The following is a 20,163-nucleotide window of genomic DNA, read 5'->3' as shown; positions in this document are numbered from 1 at the left end:
AAACAGTCATCATATCGGCAATTCCTTCAGTTCAACGCCGGCATTGCCTCGATTGGTCAAGCGGCGTGTCATACTTGCGAATGGTGTTTGCACCCAGTCGGCAGTGACACGAACCTTGGGCGCGAGTGACTTGAATAGCGCCCCGTCTCTCTTCAGCAGCCAATAATAGAAAAGCATCGTAATGGACGTCAGGATCACCGACGCAACGACATATATCCACACCATCGAAGTCCCGACGATACGCCGGGTGTCCATATCATAGTCGAAGAAGTTCATTCCGAAGATTGACTTGCATCACACTCAGTTCAAGTCGCGTACACAACAGAGGGGTTCAAACTTACAGCCACAAAGGACGACGGGAGATATAGAAGAGTCAGAGCTGTGATGAATACCGCCGACTTGTTCAACTGGATCATATTGCCATTCTGTATCTTGGCTTCGACTTGGTCTCTGAAAGACAAGGTATCTGAGAGCAATTGGGCCACGGATTGGGCGCGACGCTGTAGGTATTCAGCCGATCGAGCGTAGGCTTGACAGTGACGCTTGTGATTCCGTAATTCGGTCCCAAGGTTGATGGTTTGTTGGGATGGATGCGGATCGGATAGGTCGACTAGCCACCCTTTCAGCTCATCCAACAGCTCGGTAGTGTGCTCCATGATCACTGGCACTTGGAGGAAGCGATTCTGGAGACCGACAAGAGTACTCAAGGTATCATAACCTAGCCGCAATGGCTCGTCGATGAATGTCGCAAAAGTACTATTCGCCTATAGTTCCCTGATTAGAGCCGTCTTGCATGACATGTTTGCAACCTACCTTTGGAAGGAACTCTTTTTCCTGGGCGGCAATATATTGTCTCCAAGCCGGAAGATGTGTCGAGAGCAAAAGCCGATGGAGCCAGAAGGGGTCGATCAAGGTTGTATGGGGGCGATCTCGAAGATGCGCCGAGACCTGTTCCTGCAGTTGCGACCTCGGCATCGGATTCAGTAAGATGTATATGCTTTGCGATGTCATGGTGTTATATCGGTGATATAACCCACTCTGCCTCAGCACCCATTTTCCCGCCGACATCTTGAATTCAGGGTATGTCAAGGTGTACAACACCTCTGTTTACTTTTCAGCACTTGTACGCTTTTGCTAGCAAATAAAACATCGCGGGTACTGACCATGACACGAATCCTGTGTACTGGTTGTGAAAGGTACGCCAAAGACCTCTTCCAGTTCAAGATTCCGGGTGTAGAAACACGACGGGAGCTCCGAGAAGGAAGGGCTGGTTCCATGTTTCTGCACAATGAAATCTAGCATAGGCTCCGTTATTTGCAGCGGTCTCCAGGAGTTGCGTTGACATATTGAGCTACCCTCCGCATATTAGGACTGAGCGTGGTAGCAAGGGGTGGAGGAACCGTACATAACGCGACACGCGTATCTCTGATGCGATGCGTCCTCCAGATAGTTGACCAGGTCCTCCAGGTCGGTAGACTCATGGGAGCGTGCTGCACCCAGACCGCCCGAGCTGGAGATGGGAACATCGAGGATCTTCACTGCTTCGGTGATCTTCTCGACGAAGCATTCCATATCTATTGTGCCCATGGTACCAGTAGGTTGGTTGTTCATGAAATTGAAACGTTGCAGGACCAGGACCAGGACCAAACGAAATTGTAATAGGCAGGGCAGATAGGGTACGCAAGTAAGTATAGGGCACAGTTGAGCACTACTGAGTATTTATTGTATGGTATAACAGAACGCCAACTCCGGCCAAATCCCGATCTATATGCGACCAAGCCCAATGAGCAAAGCTGACAAGAGGAAAAGAAACTGTCTTAAACCCCCCCCCCCCCCCGATCATTCTGCCCAGCTCCCTAGGTACTTTACCTAGGCATACTTGTAAAGTTCCCTAAAATTTACAAATTGGCATGCAATGGCTGCGCTGAGCGCTGCGCCTCCCCTGCGCCTACGCTAATCTGCATCCCGCACGCTCACCCTCCCCAGTCTTGGTCAATCGTCTCGGGCGCCACTGCATGCGGGCATGGTCAGCCATCACATCACATCGGGAGTACCGAGCGTTGATTGCTGCCAACGAAGGTCCCTTGAGGTCAGGAGGGGAACAGAATGCACTTACTCGATGTATTCCTATTCAATTGGGGGAGAAGCAAGTCAGCCGCAGAAGATTGAATGATGCCTTGTGTAGGCTCGGCCGAGGCATACTCACTTCCTTCACTTCCGTTGGTGCCGTAAAGGACCATTGGTCTTCCTTCAACTGCAGCCGTTCTGGAGTCAGCATGCAAGAAAGCAAGCAAGAGACTACTTGCGAACACTTGTCGGTTAAGGAATGCCTCGTACCCGGATCTTGAAATCTGTTTGGCCAGGGAAAAGCTTCTCCAGCAACTTCTGGAGGCTCTCTTTCTTCAGGTAGCGGGTCGTCGCATTTTGCCTCATCGGCCCGGCGGGTTTTGCCTGCGTGTCTGTCATCGGCACTTGTAGTTTTGAGTTGATGCAAATGGAATGAGTAAGTATATATCGTTATGGAGTAAATAAGGTCTAGTAATATTGGTGTTCCTCGTGAAGAGTGTTGGGTTACTCGAAACCATGGACTTTCAACTACCCAACGCAAGTTTCTTATGGAAGCGAATAAGGCAGCCGCTCCAGGCAGATAAGAAACACCAAGACTCAGGTGACCTGTGACTCCATCTACATTTACAGGATAATCGTCACCGCGGCACTGGGGCTGCCAGATTACCAATAGTGCAAGCAGGCTGTACCTCTGGGCAACGGAGCGAAGCGTCATAGGGTGTGGTCGCACCTGTACGGGCGGGTTCAGCTGAGCGGCCGCGAGGGCTGCGCACCCTGTCGTGATTGGTCTCTGGCGGCAGATAAAACGGAACAAATTCCATCTTTGCAGCCCGGTTGACTAACTGTCTCGGTAAGCCAGCCGCTTACACTGAGAGACCTCTAAGGAATCCAGAGACTGAGGCGGGCCATGGTCATTCAGCTCCCGCCCAATTGATGTACGAGCAGGGCCAATCTCTATTCAACACCATACATTTATGCCTAGGTGTATTCGCTCCCCCGACCTCTGTCGAATCGCCCTTCTCTTTCTCAAGCATAGACGATTCGACGTTGTCGCACCGAGATTAAGCAACTAGGCAATGACCATGCAGGCCGACTGGATACCGGATTGGTTTCCGAAATCCAGACCTTCGAGGCCACAGAGCACCGCAGATGCAAGTGTTGTAATCCAGGGTATACCACTGGAATTGTTTGAGACCCGGGCAGACAGTATAGCCCAAGCACAAAACCCCAAGGGCAGCGACAGCTCTAAAGAGCCAGACAGAGATACCATCACTCGTCATCCAGAGAAAGTCATCATTGAGAAAGCAAACCTCGACAGGACGGTGAGACGGCGACTGCATGGAATCCATCTGTTTGTAAGTCTATCGTCAGATCACTCAACCCCCCTCCCTCCTATCTCCAAGCGGTAGCGATGGCAATTGCTGCATCCAGGTGACTAACCCTTGCTAGATGATAACCATTAATGGTACCTTGGGCTCGGGGCTTTACTGGCGCTGCGGCCAAATCCTCGAGTTGGGCGGTCCAATGGCTGTATTGCTGTCCTTTCTGCTCGTTGGGCTCCTCGCCTTTGGTGTTATGCAATGCATTACCGAGATGCTGTGTATCTGGCCGATCCCGGGTGCATTGCCAGTCTATGTGAGCGAGTTCGTTGATGTAGAGCTGGGCATAGCAGTTGGGCTCGCATACTGGTGAGTCCCTTGACATAAATCGTTAGTTGCATTGCCATCGTGGAGGCTGACCAGAACGCCGCCGACGCTCTGTAGGTATACTTATTCGGTTTCATTCTCCGCCCTAGTTGTGACCGTCGCCGCAGAAACCGAGTTCTGGACCAACGACAAAGTCTTACAGGCGATAGTCATGTTTCTCGTCCTTCCTGTCATCATGATTATTATAAACGCCACCAACATCGAGGTACGGAAACGATAGGTGGTGCGGAGCAATGGAGTTCTAATGAGTGCCTAGGTATACGGGTTTCTCGAAGTCATATTCGGCGCACTCAAGGTCACATTCTTCGTCGTGATCATGGTTGCGATGATAGTGGTAAATACCGGTGGTGCGTATCTCGGTCCAGGACAACTCTTTCAACTTGTGTTCTGACTCTGCCCAGTTGGCTCGGACAAGTCCCTAGGAACTCAATGTCAGTCAATCTATCATTATAGCATTAGGGATAACCGCTGATAAGGAGGCAGACTGGAACAATCCTACACCAAGGGACGAAAAGGCTACCAACTACTGGATTGAAGCGTTCTTCATCTCCCTGTCCATAGCGGCTTTCGCTTACGTCGGCGTCGAGATTGTTGCGGCATGCGCTTTGGAGGTTCGGTGGCCCAAAACCGAAGATCGGCGCGCCAGCACAGATCTCAGCCACAAGTCTCAGAGTGAGACGCTCATCGGGCGAACTATCAAGTTCTCCTCTATCTATATCCCCTCCCTGGCTACGGTTGCCTACACTATTGGCGGTCTCTTGGCGTCCTTCAACATTCAGTGGAATGACCGACAGCTCCCACGGCTCAGCTGGACCCAGGGGGATCAAGACGCAACTGGCACTGATAATACACAGCCTGAAGCAACTCATACTAATAGTACACAGTCTGCTTTTGTGGCTATCGCCAAAGGCGTCAACGTCCCGTTGGCGAACTGTATCAATGCCTTCTTGATCTTCACAGCACTGACCTGCGCAAGCACAAATCTGTATGTAGCCTCGAGAAGTCTGTTTGCGCTCACCAGTCGCCTGGACGATGGCCCCGGCCAGCCATGGCATTTGCGAGCCTTTGCCTACTTCGGTAAGACCAACAGCCGCAAAGTACCAATGCGAGCCATGGTTCTCTCCGCTTTGGCATTCTGCTGGATACCCTTTCTGCATCTTGTCGACAGTACCGGAATTGGCAAGGTAAGCATATCATGCACTCCCTCCAGAAGCTAGGATGCGCAATACCCTTGCTCATTTTTCCGAAATAGTTTGTCGAGGTACTGACAGAGATGGGATCCGTCGGTGTCATCATCGTATGGGCCTGCGAATGTTGGGCCTTTATCCGTTTCTATCATTGGTAAGCAGCAGCTTTTTCCTTCCAAGCCTTTAGAAGGGCTATTTAGAGCTAAACCAGACCTCTGCCAGCATCCACCGCCACCAAAAGGTCTTGAAGGCCCAGAAGATCTCCCAGGTCCGGCGCTGGGACGAGGACAGCCCGGACGACTACCCCTATCGTAGCTCACTCCAGCCGGTGACGGCCTATGTGTCGCTTGCAGGATGTCTCTTCATCCTCGTGGTATCTAACGGCACGTCTCTGTGGGTCGGTTGGAAACCCGAACCTTTTCTGTCTTCGTACATGGCGGTAAGAACTTCGTCGGTGATCTACACCATCACTTGTCCTGCGTTTTCCCCAGTACTTGTAGCGCTAATATAAATTCTCTCCAGCTCATCTGCTTCATTGGCCTGTGGGTTCTCTTGAAGTTGATCCGCAGGGCGAAATGGAGCTTGGTCGATCTGTCGAACTCAGAGAAAGTGGTCAACAAGATCAGGAACTTACATGAAGCTCGCTTCAGGGGCATCGACGAGAAGCCCGATCCCCCGTCGCTTTGGAATCTTTGGGGCCGTTTATAGCCCGCATCTGCATCCCGGGGCAAGTGGGGGAGCATGTTAGGTTGTCTTGAACGAAATGTGTGTCTTTTGATATTAATATTACTATTCAGCCATAGTCGATATGGTTCGCATATGTTGCAACTTGTACTTGGTCACACCATCGTCTCTCTAGCATAGCTGTATCAGCGACCTCTGGACTACCCTTGCTATTGCCCTTGCGAATGATGAGCGATACGCTCCTGTCCTGACGGCACGGGTGACGCCGTCAGCACAGTCGAAGTTGGCGGCGCGATATGCGTACAGGAGATAATACCTGGAAGAATCCTTCCTAGTCTAGACAAGGCACTTGCACCAGTTGGGTAAAGGACGACATCCGCGGTCAGGTTATTATAGAGTCCCTATCGGTTAGCATCCTTCGGTGATTTGCCTGGTGTGTAATTTCCTTGCTGAACCGCGGGAGATGGCCGTAGACGACAAGGTGCTGTGCTCTACAACATGGGTATGATGTATGTACCTACCTACCTGGGCGCTCGGCTGCACGACCAGGGTATGTGACACTTGGAATCCAATCCTGCCAAAGCGCAGTAATCATACGTCGTTTGGGCTGGGTAACTGCTGCCGGGGATTATTTAACAGTAACAGGTGTTAGACACGGCACACTGAACTATCATCGGCGTTTCTCTTGCGGATTCCCCAAATAATCCTGTGACGTACAAGCCTTATGTCGTGGCGGGCTTCTATGGGTTATTCTCAGGTCAGCAAGCACCCAGTCCGCCGGGTCGGGGGCCCTGAAGCTCATGTCATCAGGGTGGATACTTAAGGAGGAGTGGAGAATCTGTATCAGCTACCCCGGATCGATATCGGGGGGTCATCCAGGGCCTATCAGGACCAGGGTGATATGATAGGGCGCATTGGCTGGCGATCATTGGCGTTGCGAGAGAGACATGGCGCTTTCTTCCCTGCTTCGCTTTTGTTTTGCAGTCCAAATTTTGATTTGCGTGGACTGCTGAGATGGTGATAGACGGGCCATCGACATCATAAAACCAGTATGGCCGGCGAGAAGCGCAGGCGCCCTTACGGCGTCTCCTGCCTGGTGAGTAGCAGCCCCTCCGTCCCCATATCTCATAACCGAAGGTGTCATGGAACGAAAGAAAAGCCAAAAAAAAAAAAAAAGAAAAGGCCGGCGGCTGACCACGGATTCTGCCACCAGGCGTGCCGCGAGAAGAAGATCTCCTGCGACGGTATAAGGCCTCGCTGTGGTGGCTGTAAGGATACTCACGAAGAGTGCCAGGTACCAGCATCTGCGCGACCGTTGCGCCGGCTTCAGAATTCGAAAACGTCGAGCAGCTCCAATCAGTCGCCCGAGCCCAATGTCGTGCAATTAGAGGACAGAATGGTCCGCATGGAGGAAAGGATGAGACAGATGGAGGAGATGCTCGACTTGGCACCTGGTCAGGGCTGGAGCAGCCCACCAGGAACCCCCTCCGCAAAGGGCTCAACTCCAGCGACCGCTCCTTTGCAAAGGGGCGCTCAAATGGCCGATAGTCCAGCCGAGGCGGACGACGGCGCCAAGTATCGCTTGACGGTAGATGCATCGGGCAACGTGACGTACCACGGCCTCACCAGCTGGATTAGGGGCCCGAATGTCGCGAGTGAAGCCCCGCCCCAGACATCGTCGCCCATTCCGCCCGGGATGACGGACGATCCACAATACGCCCGCATTCTGCAGGCCCTCGCGACTTCCAAGCACATATCCGTCGACCCGAAGCTGGGCGATGCCCTACTCGACTATTACTTCTGCTACTCCGTCTTCAACATCATCGATCGCTCGACCTTCATGCGCGACATGGCACTAGGAGGCCCCATGTTCTCCGAGTTTCTGCTCATGGCCATGTACACTTCGGCGACCAGCAAGATCGATGGCCTGGAACAAGAAGAACGGATTACGCAAGAAAGGCTATTCTCACAGTTAGCCAAAGAGTACCTGGCCAAGGAAATGGAAGGCCCGAACAAGATTACGACCATCCAAGGGCTACTGCTCCTTTCTGGAAGGGAATGTGCAGCAGGCAACGTGAGCCAGGGGTGGAATCACGCCGGCCTGGTCAGTCTTCTGTTCTATACGCGAGAGACGTACACGACATAGAGTGAGGATGGACTAATAACCCTCTCTCTCATACAGGCGTTTCGGATGATTCACGATGTGGGTTTGTCACATTCTAGACCATGTGATAAGACTGGGCAACTAAACTGTTGTAGCTCGGTATTCATCTTGCCCCTGAAAATGTGGCAGGCGTTTCGGACCTCTCTTATGAAGACCGGGCGACCCGAGATAGGCTATTTTGGTCTGCTTTCGTGTGGGATAAGTAAGTGATGACTATCTATATCTTCACCAAGGACCGCGCCGCTTCAATACTCACACCTATGCGACGCATTACTTACTTGCTCACGTAGGGCCATGTCGCTTGCCATGGGTCGCGAGCCAACATTTGCGCCACGACGTGGGCGTGACCCGTCAAGCATGGCTGATTTCGACGATGACCAAGGTCCCTGGACGGCGTATTACGTTAACCCTCTTAACTGCCCACCAGCACTGGTCAACTATGTCTATCAGCCCAAACAACGTGTAGCGGCCTTCCGTTTCCTAGCCAGCCTGTGTCTGGTAAGTTCACCCTGTGTTCCCCCGGCCCCGCATTACAGGCAGCTCTCAGCTCATCACTATATGGGGAATAAAAATCTAGATTCTTCATGACATTATCGTCGAACTGTATAGCTCAGAAGGTGCTCTCAACCCACGTCAAAGAATGGGCTTTATTGCACGAACCCGCCAACGCCTAGAAAACATGTGGAAATCTGTGCCAGACACTATGAAGTTCAACCCCACTCAACTGCCACCACCCCCCTGGATCTTTATGCTGCAGTGAGTCTCGAGGGCCTTTCTTCACGCGCCGGCTGACCCTTTTCCAGGATGCTCTACCATGCTTCGAGTATTTTACTCCTCCGTATCACCTCCAGCCCCGACGACATTGCCACGGCGGCAGGCCATGTCGGGACCTGCCTGAAACATAGCATCACAGCCAACCAAATGGCTGTCAGCTATACTCGAACATTCGGTACACGTATGACATACGTCGCCATGTATTCATCATTTGTGGCAGCGTAAGTGATATAACTATCGGATCTAATGGAGCACCGCGTACTCACGTAACGACCTGCAGGAGCTTTGACATCATGTTGTTAGAAGCCGACAACCTAGACATTCAACTTGACGCTCTCACTAGGTTACGGGTGTGGCTTGGCATAATGGAACAGGTATGATATAGACCAGCCAATTGAGTTGGTATCGTCATCCATCAGTGCTAATATTTCGGAACTGCATAGAGCGTCGTGAACGTGGCAAGTATTGATAAATCGGTTCACCATATCTCGACCGCAACACGAAACACAATCTCGAGAAACCCTGTATTGGCCGGGTCAGCGTAGGTCTTCTCACCCACACACACCAGTACTGAGCAGGCCGGCCGAAGCTAACTTGATGCAGGGCTGGGCAATGGATCACGTCTTTGCACTCGCACTGCATGCCGAACATGACACCGTTGGACGCCTTTCATGGCACGGGGACCGGAGTTGGGTCCTTTGACTTTTTTGATCTGTTCACACCAATAGTAGACCTGTAGTGCAAACCAAGTCAAACCCAAAGCTCATGCCAATCTATTTGTGACCCCTATTGATTCGTTCGGATATAAGGTCGGACAGACCTACATTATATAGTTGGGATGGGTTCTGACTTGGTAGTCGAAGTACTGAAATTTAAAACCTAATACAATCGAGCAAAAATACCGGAAACCAACGGGGTTTGCGGGCTTCGATTATGTTCGCTTGGTTCCCGGGGGCCACTATCTCCCTATAGGGTTTGCTTGGCAAGGCTGAGACAAAGTTGGGGTGGATTACAAGTAGGCGCCTTCACTGAATTTTCGATCGCCCGCATGCTGGCAGCCGGACTTTAATCCACTGCAAGATGTGTATACTCCAACACCGCCGATCCCGGTATTGAGAATCCGCCAAATCCGGTCAGATCCACGGCCATGCAGCTGCTATGTTACGGGACTAGGCGATAGCAACCCGGCATTTATAGTTGATATGACTTGCCTGAGACCTCAAATGTCAGATCGCAAACATGAAACCGATATTTAACCAGTGCTTCTTCTAGTGTATCGAGTCCTGTTTGCTTAACATGGCCATCGCAGCGCCAGGAGGTCCACAGGCTTGGAAGGCGGAGGATGTCCTCAAAGAGAACACATGGATCTTGCGCATGACACCCGAGGAGGTAGAAGGATTTCGCACAGCTATGGAGCATGCTCGTAAGGTGAACAAGCCCCTGTTGGACATGGAGCAAGCCGACTTTCCCTTCCCGAAGTCTCACGCTGCGCGCTCGAGAGGGCGATCGCCACGACGCAGGGCCGGTGGGGCATGTGCCTGGTCAAGGGGTTCCCGACGGACGAGTGGACCGAGCCGGACCTGCGCGTAGCCTACTGGGGCATGGGGTTGTATATGGGGGTGGCACGACCCCAGAACCGGGCCAGCGAGGTGATCAACGACGTGCGCGACGCGGGCGGCAGCTACAAAGCACGCGGCGGCCGCGGGTACAACACCAACGCCGGGCTTGACTTCCACCAGGACTCGTGCGACGTCGTCTCCCTGCTCTGCCGCCGTACCGCCAAGCGCGGCGGCACCAGCAAGGTCATGAGCTCCATGGCGCTGCGCGACCGCGTGCACGAGCTCCGGCCGGACCTGCTGCCCGTCCTCGAGGACGGCGAGAGCTGGTTCCACAGCTTCCAGGGCACGCAGGAGCCCAGCTCGCAGCCCCCCTTTTACCGATGCCCCATCTTCGGCGGCGGCCAAGCGGCGGCGGCGGCGACGGGCCGCCCCGAAGTCGTCTTCTGCGCCCGCACCAACCGGAAGAACACGGCGGCGGCGCAGCGCGACTTCGCCGAGGTGCCGCGCCTGACGCGGCGGCAGGAGGAGGCGCTCGACCTGCTGGACGCCATCATGCCGTCGGACGCGTACTGCTACTCGATGGAGCTCGAGCGGGGGGACATGCAGCTGCTCAACAGCTTCGTGACGCTGCACTCGCGCACCGGCTTCGAGGACCACGACGACGGCGGCCCGGACGCCAAGCGCCACCTCCTGCGCCTCTGGGTCTCCGTCCCGACCTCCCAGGCCCTGCCGCCGGCGTGGGCCGAGTACTGGGGCGACGTGCGGCCGGGCGCCGTGCGCGGCGGGGTGCGGGGCAGCGGCATCACCGAGGCGTTCAAGACGTACGAGCGGCGGCAGGCCGACGTCATGGGGATGCCCTTCAAGCCGTGGGAGCCCGTCGTCGCGAAGGACGACATGGCCAAAATACTGGCGAAGCGGGCGGCGGCGGCGGCAGACCACTAAGTCATGTCATGAAAGTCGGGTTTCCAGGGAGGCAGAAGCGGAGAGATGAAATACTACATATGGAATGAGATTTATGCGGTGACAACGATGACTTGTAAAGCAACTTTGTGTAATGCACATAGATATTTTCCCAATTTTCGTTGATCAACTTTGCCTCCGAGTAACATGCCGTGGTGTATGTAAAACCCCCGTCGCGCAATAACGCTTTGACAACTCGATGGACGCTCAACCTTGATAAGAATTGTAACCGAAGTTGCCCCCGGACACAATGCACAGGCTTCAATTCTAGGGGAGTGGTATGATGATAACCGTCCGCATATGTATCTGTTTATCCCCATATAACATGGCAGGCATTTCTTTCATAAGTGACAGTCCTTCCCTCTCTCTCCGTGGCTTCCACGAGGATGGACAGGTTCCTCACGGAGGCACTGGCCTTTGGAACAAGTTATTTTTGTTTCGGGCTACTTGGTTACTAGGCCCCTTGGGAGAAACCAACACCACCCGCAAGCCGATCGATTTCCACCTCCCCTTCTAGGCCCATGATGTCAAAGAAGCCCCGAGGATCCAAGCCCTTGGCTTCGGCATGATCTTTGCCCGTCTCCCTGAGACATTGGTATGCCTCCCTGATGGTCTGTAACACCGATTTGGCGGCCTGTCCCGGGTATATGGCAAGCTGTGTGCCTTATAGTTAGCATATTAGTAAGGGGGACGAGGGAGAAACACTGACCTTGACACCCCAGGCACCCAACGTCTCGACCGGGAACCACGGTGTTTTACCCCTTGACACAAAGTTGATCATGATCTTTTTCGCAGAGCAATCAGTCAGGTTTGGTCGACTCGAGCATAAGTACACAAGCGGTCATACATACCGGCATAGGAGCCAGAACCTTGACGGCGTTCTTGATCTGCTCTTCCGTCTCGATGGCTTCTAAGAAACCCATATCGGCTCCACATTCTCGTGCGTCAACGAACTGCAGCAAAAGCCAGTAGTCGGTGGTTAGCTTGTTAAAGTCCTGCCCTCTTATAATCATGATAGATGTGTAGCGCCTGGACTTACTCTCGAGAGCGCCGCATCGTAGCTCTCAATCGCCATGGCATCCATCCACGCGATGATGACGATGTCGCTACCGCCGTATATCGAATCGCGACCAATCACACAGGCGCGTATTCTCGACCTCCAAGTTCTATAAGCAGCAAACAAAAAGTCGGCTAGTCAGCTGCTTGCTGCGACTACTGCTTTCGCCCCTATCTCCATGGCAAAAGGGGTACACCCCCCCCCCCTTCTTCCGACCAAGACGATTGACTCCCAAGGATAAGGAGAACTTACTCCATGTCTACCACGACCTTGCCCTTCAGGTGCCCGCACCGCTTGTTGGCGACCTGGTCCTCGATGTGGAACCCCGCGACGCCGCTCTGGTGGTAGACTTGGACCATGCGGGCGATGTTGGGCGGGGCGCCGAAGCCGGTGTCGGCGTCGGCGACGAGCGGGACGCACGGGTCGAGGTTGGCGATCAACTGGGCGTTCTGCGCGAAGTCGTTGAGCGACGCGAAGGCCAGGTCCGCGCGGCCCAGGCGCGCGGCCGTCGTCATGGCGCCGGATTGGTACTGTTGGAAATAGGATATCACAGTCAGTTCCACAGCCACCTTTTCTCCAGAAAGGGCTATGCTAGGTATACTATTTCTTTCTTTATTCTTTCTCTATAAGACAGCTGAATGCAGGGGGAAAAGAAGAAAGGCTTTTTTACCACGACTTGAAATCCTTGCTCGATGGCTACGCGCGCACAAATGCCATCGTATACACCTGGTGCCTGCACACATATGCCGTCTTGGGATATAAGGTTCCTCAGCCGTTCGCCGGGAGTGACATACGGCTCCGTGTTCGGGTTGAAGGTACTGGCGCTGCTCATGATTGCATGCTTGTAGTCGAAGTTGGTGGAAGGGGGCAAGATCACGTCAACAACGCAGTTCGAGTAGGACTATATGTGTATTCGGCAGGGCCCTGGCGGCCCCTTCAGTTCAGCATAGTAGAAGAACCCAAGGCTAATTATACCAAACTGTGTACACTATTACCACCTGGCATTAGTTGGCGCCCAAAGCCTGTGTACTTGACCACCGTAGAGACAGTTGTAGGTATACTTGGATCCCAAAGCCGTAAAATCCGGCCAGGAGGAGCAAACTGTGGGGGAGCGATGCACCGAGCTGTTGGAGTCTTGAGACTTTGGATTGTCGCCGATAACATCGGAATCTCCAACCTACGGCCGGCTTGCAGTACTCGGCTGTCGTAAAGGCTATCTAGAATCTTAAATGATGCTTGCTTGAGCAGGGGGGCCCACGGTCACATGTTGGCAAACAGCTATGCGAGTTTCCATTGAGATGTCAATTTTCCACTCCATCGAAGACCTATGTTCTCTAGATTCATAACGTAGCAGCGCGAAAGAAGCACTATATATCTTCAACGCCCTTATCGGTACCCATACATATCGCGCACACATATCTATAACACAGCCTTGGGCATCTTGGCCATGGCTTGTCTGACGCCGAGGTCGCCAAGAACCTCCTCGGCACCGCCCAGAATGGCGTCAAACTTGTAAGTCCTGTGGAACATCTCGATAACACGACCCATGCCGGACTGAGTCAAGGCGCGGCCACCGAAGATCTGGACAGACTCATCCGCAATCTCGTGGGCGGCGCGAGTTGCCGACATCTTCAAGAGGCCAATGGGGCCACCCAAGTGCTTGGATTGCTCCTTGTACGGCATGTTGCACATCTGGTACGTGATGGTCTCGAGCCATGATTGATGGCTTTCCGTCAGGGCAATCATCTTGGCCAATTTCTGTCGGATGACAGGCTGGTCAATCAACCTCTTACCAAAGACGATTCGCTGGTGCGCCCACTTCAAGCACTCCTCGACCACTGTCCGCATGCCACGGATCGTACCGCAGGACATTGTCCATCGCTCGTGGTTAAAGTTGCTAAGGATGACGTAGATACCCTTGTTCTCTTCGCCGAGGATATTTTCAACAGGCACCTTGACGTTGTCGTAAGTGATGTAGGTTGTGCCAGCAGTAGTACTATACGACGTTTTGATGAGTTTGGTCTCGATGCCCTCACCACGAGGAATCAGCAGGACACTCAAGCCTTTGTCAGTCTTCACACCAGTAACGAAGTAATCGGAGAACACTCCGTTCGTAATCCACTTCTTCGTTCTGCACACTCGTGGTTAGTAAACTTCTCTCGAGGAGAAGAAAGGGGTCGGAAAGAATACATACCCATTGACAATGTAGTGCTTTCCGTCCGGCGTTTTCACAGCCGTCGTGCGGAGGCCAGCAACATCCGAGCCAGCAAATGCCTCTGTAATGGCCAAACAAATCTTCTTCTTGCCACTGAAGACCTCGTCCATGATGGCCTGCTTGCGCTTCTCATCCTTCATGTAGTTCATTACACACGGCAGCCCGATGACCATACCGGCCATGTTTCCGTCCTGGAAACCACGGGCATTGGAGCGGCACCCTTCCTGGCCCATAATCATATCGTGGAAGTAATCGAACTCCTCGCCCTTGACGGCACCGCCGAGAAGGTCGACGCCGTGCAGGTGCTTGCCAGGACCGAGTCGCATATGTAAGATGCCGGCCTTGGACATCCGGTCGATCAGCTCCTGGCTGATGTATTTGCCATCGGCTTCTCGGGCCTGCGCCTCGGGGGTGATGTAGGTGTCGGTAAATACGCGCATGGCCTTTTGTAACCGGCGATGGCTGTCGTTGTAGTAGGGCGACTTGAATTGGGGCGTGAGCCACAGAGGTTCGGCGTATGGGACTTGGCTGAGATCGCCGGGCTTCATTGTGATGACGGACGGCTTCTCGCCCTGTATAGTGCCTATGCAGAGATCCTCGTACTTCTCCAGGACCTCCTGTCTGTGGAGATTGTAGAAGGCGGCGGTGGCATCGGTGCCGGCCACCTGATGCAGAACAGCCTCACCACCGGGATGGGCGTCTAGGAAATCGGACACATCGTAGACCTTGCTGTCGATGATAAACCACACGTCTTCCTCGGTCTTGTGTTTGGCGACCTCGTCGCGCGAGAATGTTTTGGCCATTGCTGTGCTGTTTGTGGAATGGGTTCTAGGACAGAAAGGTGGGTTGGAATAAGGGATGAGGACGGATCGAACGATGCTTCCGAATGGACAGCGACGTTTGGCTCGATGGGAGGTGAGAGAAGAAAAGAGGATTAGGAGAACGGAATGTCTCCAGAGATTACCGAAGGGATAGAAAGAAAGGGTATATGAACACGCCTCGTGAGCTTGTGTCGCATTGTATGTACCACCAAGGGTCTTGTTGGTCTCGGGTATCTCTCGAGATGCCTCGGCTCAAGTGGGCTGGACGGGCTGGACCAAGCTTGCATCCGGGGTTCGCCAAGTGCAAATCCAAGGGCCGCCATTGGCTGGCGCCTGCTGAAGCTATTCCTTATCCCAGCTAGCGTTCCCCGCTTACATCATCCTGACTTGGGCTAGTCTCCTTACCTGACTGATGAATATTCCTTGGTAACCTAGCAAACTGACTGAAGGTTGCAGCATGTTTACATGTGATTTGGCGGGACACTTTTCCAGCCTCTGAAATGGCTCACGAGTCAAGGTCAGGTGCGACATGTCATGCTTCTGACGTCTTCCAAATATAGAGGCTTGGTACATGTAAAAAGCATTTCAGGCAAATGCGCAACCGAGTAAGGAAGTGAGCCTCTTCCCGTCGGGCATGTCCGGTTTAGAAAGTGATTCTGGCCAGCACCGAGTCTGTGGTAGGGCAACCATGTTTAAAGGCGTAACGGTCGGTACCAGTGAAGTGAGTATCGTCGGTCAAATAATAACATCGGATCAGCCAGCCCAGAAGCGGAAAAGATTTAGAGGAAACCGAATCAAGATCGAATCTTGTTTGAACTATGCAAAGTTGTTTTAGTCCTAGTTATTTTCCCGATATTGAAATTATAGGTTGGGTTCAATAGTATCCCTACATGTACTTTACTTTCCAGAAGAACAGCACGTTCAGTATACCAAACACTATCTCCACTGCATTCATTATCAAGGCATTCCCCAGGGCCCAGGGTCTTCGCTGCAGCTGAATACTCTCAAAGTAGCAATGCATGAAATCGACTCCTAATTGGCCCCAGGTGACCCGCGAACAGGTTTTGTCCAAGTCCGATCTGTCATTGCAAACATCGGCCGAATATCGTAGGCTACCAATTGAAGGAGCGTTAGACAGGATCCCCGCATTGGGTTTTTTTTTCTTCCGTCGCTGATTTTCGTGCCTGTCTCCGAACATCTACATACTACCTTTAGAGGCAGAAAGGTCGGGACTTTGATGCCTTTGTCTTTAGCTCGAAACCTCTACTTGCCCGTTGCAAGTGCTCTCTTCCGGTATGTATATGTGTGCTACTCAAGTCAATACCCACTCGCTCGCGCACACCCACCCATCCACCCTGCCTCCTTCGACTCCGGGGTATCCCATTTCAGCCGGCTTGCGGGCCTTCCTGCCCATAATGAAAGGTCATGCCCAATGGCACCTGCCCGATCAATCTCGTGGCGACTCCTTGATTGGCCGGGGGAGCTGGCTGCGTTTTTGCGATGATTGCCACTTTGAGAACGGTAGTGCCTACCCCCTTCTACTTATTCCCCAGCGGTCTTGGGCGATTAAGTGGCCTTATCTAAGTACTTCACACACATTGGCAAGTACTTACTGGAACCGGGAACCATACCTACTAAGTAGGAATATGGATTTCGAGAAGGCGTGTCCTACAGTAGGTCGTCGTTGGCCATCCACCCACCACGTCAACTCAGCCATGGCTACCCTGCCGGTACTTGGACACACAGACTAAATCCACTTGTAAAGGTGGTCGCCAAGTGCGTTAGGGCCGATTTGCATCCAACTCGAGCTGATTTACCGGGTATAGCCCCGAACTTCACTGCTATGCTCACCTCTATTCCTGGACCAGCAGTCTGGTATTGATTCTTCACTCGTGATATATACTGATTCACCTATATAACGCGAACTTTTCCTTGCCCCAAAGCTCCAAGTCCTACATGTAATCCGAACACCCCGATTTCCTGCTGCTCGGTTCGCAAGCTTCTTATACCTCGATATTCGTCCAGGGTTGCATCGAATCACCATTCAACACCACGCTTGTTATCAAATATTTGACCATCATGGATGCTTACTCGATATCATATACTAGTCCGTCCCGGCGCGGTTCGTCGCGCATCTGGCAAGATCTGAAGACTTGTCGCCTGCACAGTATCGTTGAGCTGGATTTCAGAATGGAGGACAGTCTGGCTTCAAGACTGGGCAAGGTGAGTGTCGTTACTATTTCGTATTCTTCAGGACAGGCCCAGTTTCGGCTAGGTGCGGACGCTAACACCTGATAGCAACGCCTCAGAGACCTCAGCCATAGACCTCATGTTGGCATTATTGGAGCAGGTCTTACTGGGCTTCGCTGTGCCGACATGCTGTTGAAGTATGGCTTTCAGGTGACTATTATCGAGGGCCGGGATCGTATTGGAGGCCGAGTGCACCAGGAACAGCTTCCTTCCGGACATTCCATCGATTTAGGGCCCAACTGGATCCATGGCACCAATGACAATCCGATATTGAACATCGCGAACCAGACCAATACTAAGGTGGGCACTTGGGACACGGAATCATATCTATTCGACGAAGTCGGCCGGCTTCTTGCACTGGCAGATGGGGAAGTATATTCCACGATTATGTGGGAGATCATACAGGTCAGTTGCAGCTTTGCCTCAGGCCCATTCTACTCCTTTCTTGTGACTCTTGCTCGATATACCGAGTCGGGTTTTTATCGCCCTGCGTATATGAGTTTCACTTGGCATCGGGCCTGACTTGGAATACCAGGATGCTTTCCGGCACAGTAATAAGAACACGGCTACGATTAGTCCCGACGAAAGCCTCTGGGACTTCTTCCAAGTAGAGGTTGCCAGAAGGATACCTGAAAGCAAACCGGACTTTGCCGCAAAACGTCAATTTGTCTTCCAGATGGCTGAAATGTGGGGTTCCTTCATTGGAAGCCCTATCACCAGCCAGTCTCTGAAGTTCTTCTGGCTCGAAGAATGTATCGATGGAGAGAATCTGTTCTGCGCGGGCACATATCGAAAGATTCTAGAATCCATTGCCAAACCTGCTCAAGAGGGGGCAGATATAAGACTATCCACGACGGTGGCCCAAATCAACGCCCATGACGACGCTGACAAAGTCACTCTGGTCACCGATAATGGGGATCTGGAATTTGACGAGGTTGTTGTCACCTCGCCCCTTGGCTGGCTACAACAGCATCCAGAGGCTTTTGTTCCCGCCTTGCCCCCTAGATTAACCAAGGCGATTAATTGTATAGGATACGGTTGTCTCGAGAAGGTACGGCCAACTGAAAATTTGGAACAGAAGTTACTCACATGCTGACTTACTCTGGAGGTCTATATTAGCTTTCCCAAGGCATTCTGGCTTATCCCCGATTCGGAGGGTCGTATTGTCAAGGGATTTTGCCAATGGCTCGCACCAAGTTACGCCCTCGAGTCGAACCCTCAAAAATGGACACAGGAGGTTGTTGAGCTGGCTTCCCTGGACCCTGCCACATCTCAGCCCACATTGCTCTTCTATACATATGGCGACCAGTCCCGATATTTGACCAACAAGGTCAGAGAGCTCCAGACGCAGGAGAAGAAGGAGGCGTTTCTGTTCGACTTCTTCCGACCTTATTACTCACGGCTCCCCCATTACGATGCCGAATCATCCGACTGCAAACCCGTGGGGTCTTTTGCCACCGACTGGCTACATGACGACCTTGCTGGGAACGGGAGTTATAGCAACTTTCAGGTAGGGATGACGGAGGGCGATGAAGACATTGCCGTCATGAGAGAGGGTCTCCCCGAACGAGGGCTCTGGCTTGCTGGCGAACACACGGCGCCTTTTGTGGCCCTGGGAACGGCAACAGGGGCTTACTGGAGTGGGGAGTCTGTCGGCAGACGCATAGCAGATGCCTATGGCCGGGCCAAGAACGCTCCTGTTTCTTAGGTAGGCCATTGATTTGACGGATTTGGCGACGACTGACCAAGGTCCCTAAGAGGCATTGTAATGGGCTCAAACTCCGCTCAGATTTGCACCAGACAGAAACCTAGTAGCACTCACGCCATATGATCTTGGAAGTCGAGAAGGTTGAAGAAGTTATGTTTATGGCGCTAATAGAGTAAGCCCCAAAATGACCGTTCACGTGAACTTAGATGGACAGCCGGGTAATGCGATGGCTGGTTGGTAGACTGTATAACGTTGGATATATCAATGTATAGCGAGGAATCAGTCTACCAAACACTACTTATACGTAGCACAGCACACATGGCTAATGGAAATATTGGTTGTTTTGAATCAGTTGATGGTAAAGAGGAATGACCTTCACCGCTTGGTATTGAGACCCTTAGGCGACTCATGCGCCAGACGACCTGGATATCTTTAGTGGTTGTATTAGCCAGAGGCTTGTCCTTAAATACGGTAGAGTGACCCGCAAAGGGGCTGTTTGGGCTGATCGGCAGCCGCTAATCGACAACGCTAACAAGTGGGCTGGGGTGCTGGGGGGAGCAACAGAGCAACATCAGCGCCCAGTGGTTTACCTGGTGGGGGCAGGATCAATGTCATCCATGATCAGTCAATCAATCATTCAATCAGTTGACGTTGACGGCTGCAGAACCCCTACCGACTTTACCCACTCCTCCTACCTACATAACATAATACCTCTGCCTGCCTAGCATATGTACCTGTAACCTTAGGTCGTAGGCAGATTCACGTCAACGGAGGGCACACGCAGCACCTACGACAGCTCAGCAGACCATCATTGCCCGTGAATCGTCTGGTCCCCCAGTCATCTCGTCACAGGGAAACGCCTGGCAAGGAAGGGAAAGCAATGGTTTGCCCATGCTTTTGAGTGGCCTACTTTGTCCCTCCTGCCATCTCATCCATCTTTCCTGTTTGAGTCACTACTACTACTACGACTACGACTACATGTACGGTTCTACAGCTGTAATACGATGAACC

The 20,163-nt window shown here is 52.6% G+C and overlaps 8 protein-coding genes across 8 annotated transcripts; 4 read left to right on the top strand and 4 right to left on the bottom strand.

Annotated features, from left to right (window-relative positions):
• Nucleotides 1-9: 9 nt before the first annotated feature.
• On the bottom strand, nt 10-1,068 carry PG994_011118 (uncharacterized protein; the record flags this gene model as incomplete). Its single annotated transcript, XM_066862527.1, has 3 exons — nt 10-288; nt 342-764; nt 814-1,068. The coding sequence occupies 3 exons, from the start codon at nt 1,066-1,068 to the stop codon at nt 10-12; spliced, it is 957 nt and encodes a 318-aa protein (XP_066711637.1).
• A 66-nt stretch (nt 1,069-1,134) lies between these two features.
• Nucleotides 1,135-1,587, bottom strand: PG994_011117 (uncharacterized protein; the record flags this gene model as incomplete). The annotated part of the gene is made up of 2 exons (XM_066862526.1): nt 1,135-1,351; nt 1,406-1,587. 2 exons carry the CDS (start codon nt 1,585-1,587, stop codon nt 1,135-1,137), a joined length of 399 nt encoding a protein of 132 aa, XP_066711636.1.
• Nucleotides 1,588-3,149: 1,562 nt separating this feature from the next.
• On the top strand, nt 3,150-5,668 carry PG994_011116 (uncharacterized protein; the record flags this gene model as incomplete). Its single annotated transcript, XM_066862525.1, has 9 exons — nt 3,150-3,422; nt 3,517-3,755; nt 3,831-3,978; nt 4,030-4,120; nt 4,175-4,204; nt 4,257-4,957; nt 5,026-5,114; nt 5,183-5,399; nt 5,483-5,668. The coding sequence occupies 9 exons, from the start codon at nt 3,150-3,152 to the stop codon at nt 5,666-5,668; spliced, it is 1,974 nt and encodes a 657-aa protein (XP_066711635.1).
• Nucleotides 5,669-6,695: 1,027 nt separating this feature from the next.
• On the top strand, nt 6,696-8,962 carry PG994_011115 (uncharacterized protein; the record flags this gene model as incomplete). Its single annotated transcript, XM_066862524.1, has 7 exons — nt 6,696-6,740; nt 6,858-7,748; nt 7,904-8,010; nt 8,099-8,306; nt 8,386-8,564; nt 8,612-8,803; nt 8,863-8,962. 7 exons carry the CDS (start codon nt 6,696-6,698, stop codon nt 8,960-8,962), a joined length of 1,722 nt encoding a protein of 573 aa, XP_066711634.1.
• A 916-nt stretch (nt 8,963-9,878) lies between these two features.
• On the top strand, nt 9,879-11,083 carry PG994_011114 (uncharacterized protein; the record flags this gene model as incomplete). Its single annotated transcript, XM_066862523.1, has 2 exons — nt 9,879-10,024; nt 10,084-11,083. 2 exons carry the CDS (start codon nt 9,879-9,881, stop codon nt 11,081-11,083), a joined length of 1,146 nt encoding a protein of 381 aa, XP_066711633.1.
• Nucleotides 11,084-11,555: 472 nt separating this feature from the next.
• Nucleotides 11,556-12,990, bottom strand: PG994_011113 (uncharacterized protein; the record flags this gene model as incomplete). Its single annotated transcript, XM_066862522.1, has 6 exons — nt 11,556-11,756; nt 11,811-11,885; nt 11,953-12,054; nt 12,141-12,267; nt 12,411-12,688; nt 12,829-12,990. 6 exons carry the CDS (start codon nt 12,988-12,990, stop codon nt 11,556-11,558), a joined length of 945 nt encoding a protein of 314 aa, XP_066711632.1.
• Nucleotides 12,991-13,577: 587 nt separating this feature from the next.
• PG994_011112 (uncharacterized protein) lies at nt 13,578-15,176 on the bottom strand (the record flags this gene model as incomplete). Its single annotated transcript, XM_066862521.1, has 2 exons — nt 13,578-14,289; nt 14,353-15,176. 2 exons carry the CDS (start codon nt 15,174-15,176, stop codon nt 13,578-13,580), a joined length of 1,536 nt encoding a protein of 511 aa, XP_066711631.1.
• Nucleotides 15,177-17,273: 2,097 nt separating this feature from the next.
• On the top strand, nt 17,274-19,152 carry PG994_011111 (flavin-containing amine oxidoreductase; the record flags this gene model as incomplete). Its single annotated transcript, XM_066862520.1, has 4 exons — nt 17,274-17,417; nt 17,493-17,849; nt 17,980-18,495; nt 18,553-19,152. 4 exons carry the CDS (start codon nt 17,274-17,276, stop codon nt 19,150-19,152), a joined length of 1,617 nt encoding a protein of 538 aa, XP_066711630.1.
• Between the last annotated feature and the right edge of the window lie 1,011 nt (nt 19,153-20,163).

Source organism: Apiospora phragmitis, assembly GCF_038363925.1.
Source record: "Apiospora phragmitis strain CBS 135458 chromosome Unknown utg000010l:1.0-9815664.0:1.0-9183399.0, whole genome shotgun sequence".
Classification (NCBI taxonomy): domain Eukaryota; kingdom Fungi; phylum Ascomycota; class Sordariomycetes; order Amphisphaeriales; family Apiosporaceae; genus Apiospora; species Apiospora phragmitis.
The sequence above is the reverse complement of the archived record's forward strand: the minus strand, read 5'-3'. Positions and strand labels throughout refer to the sequence as shown.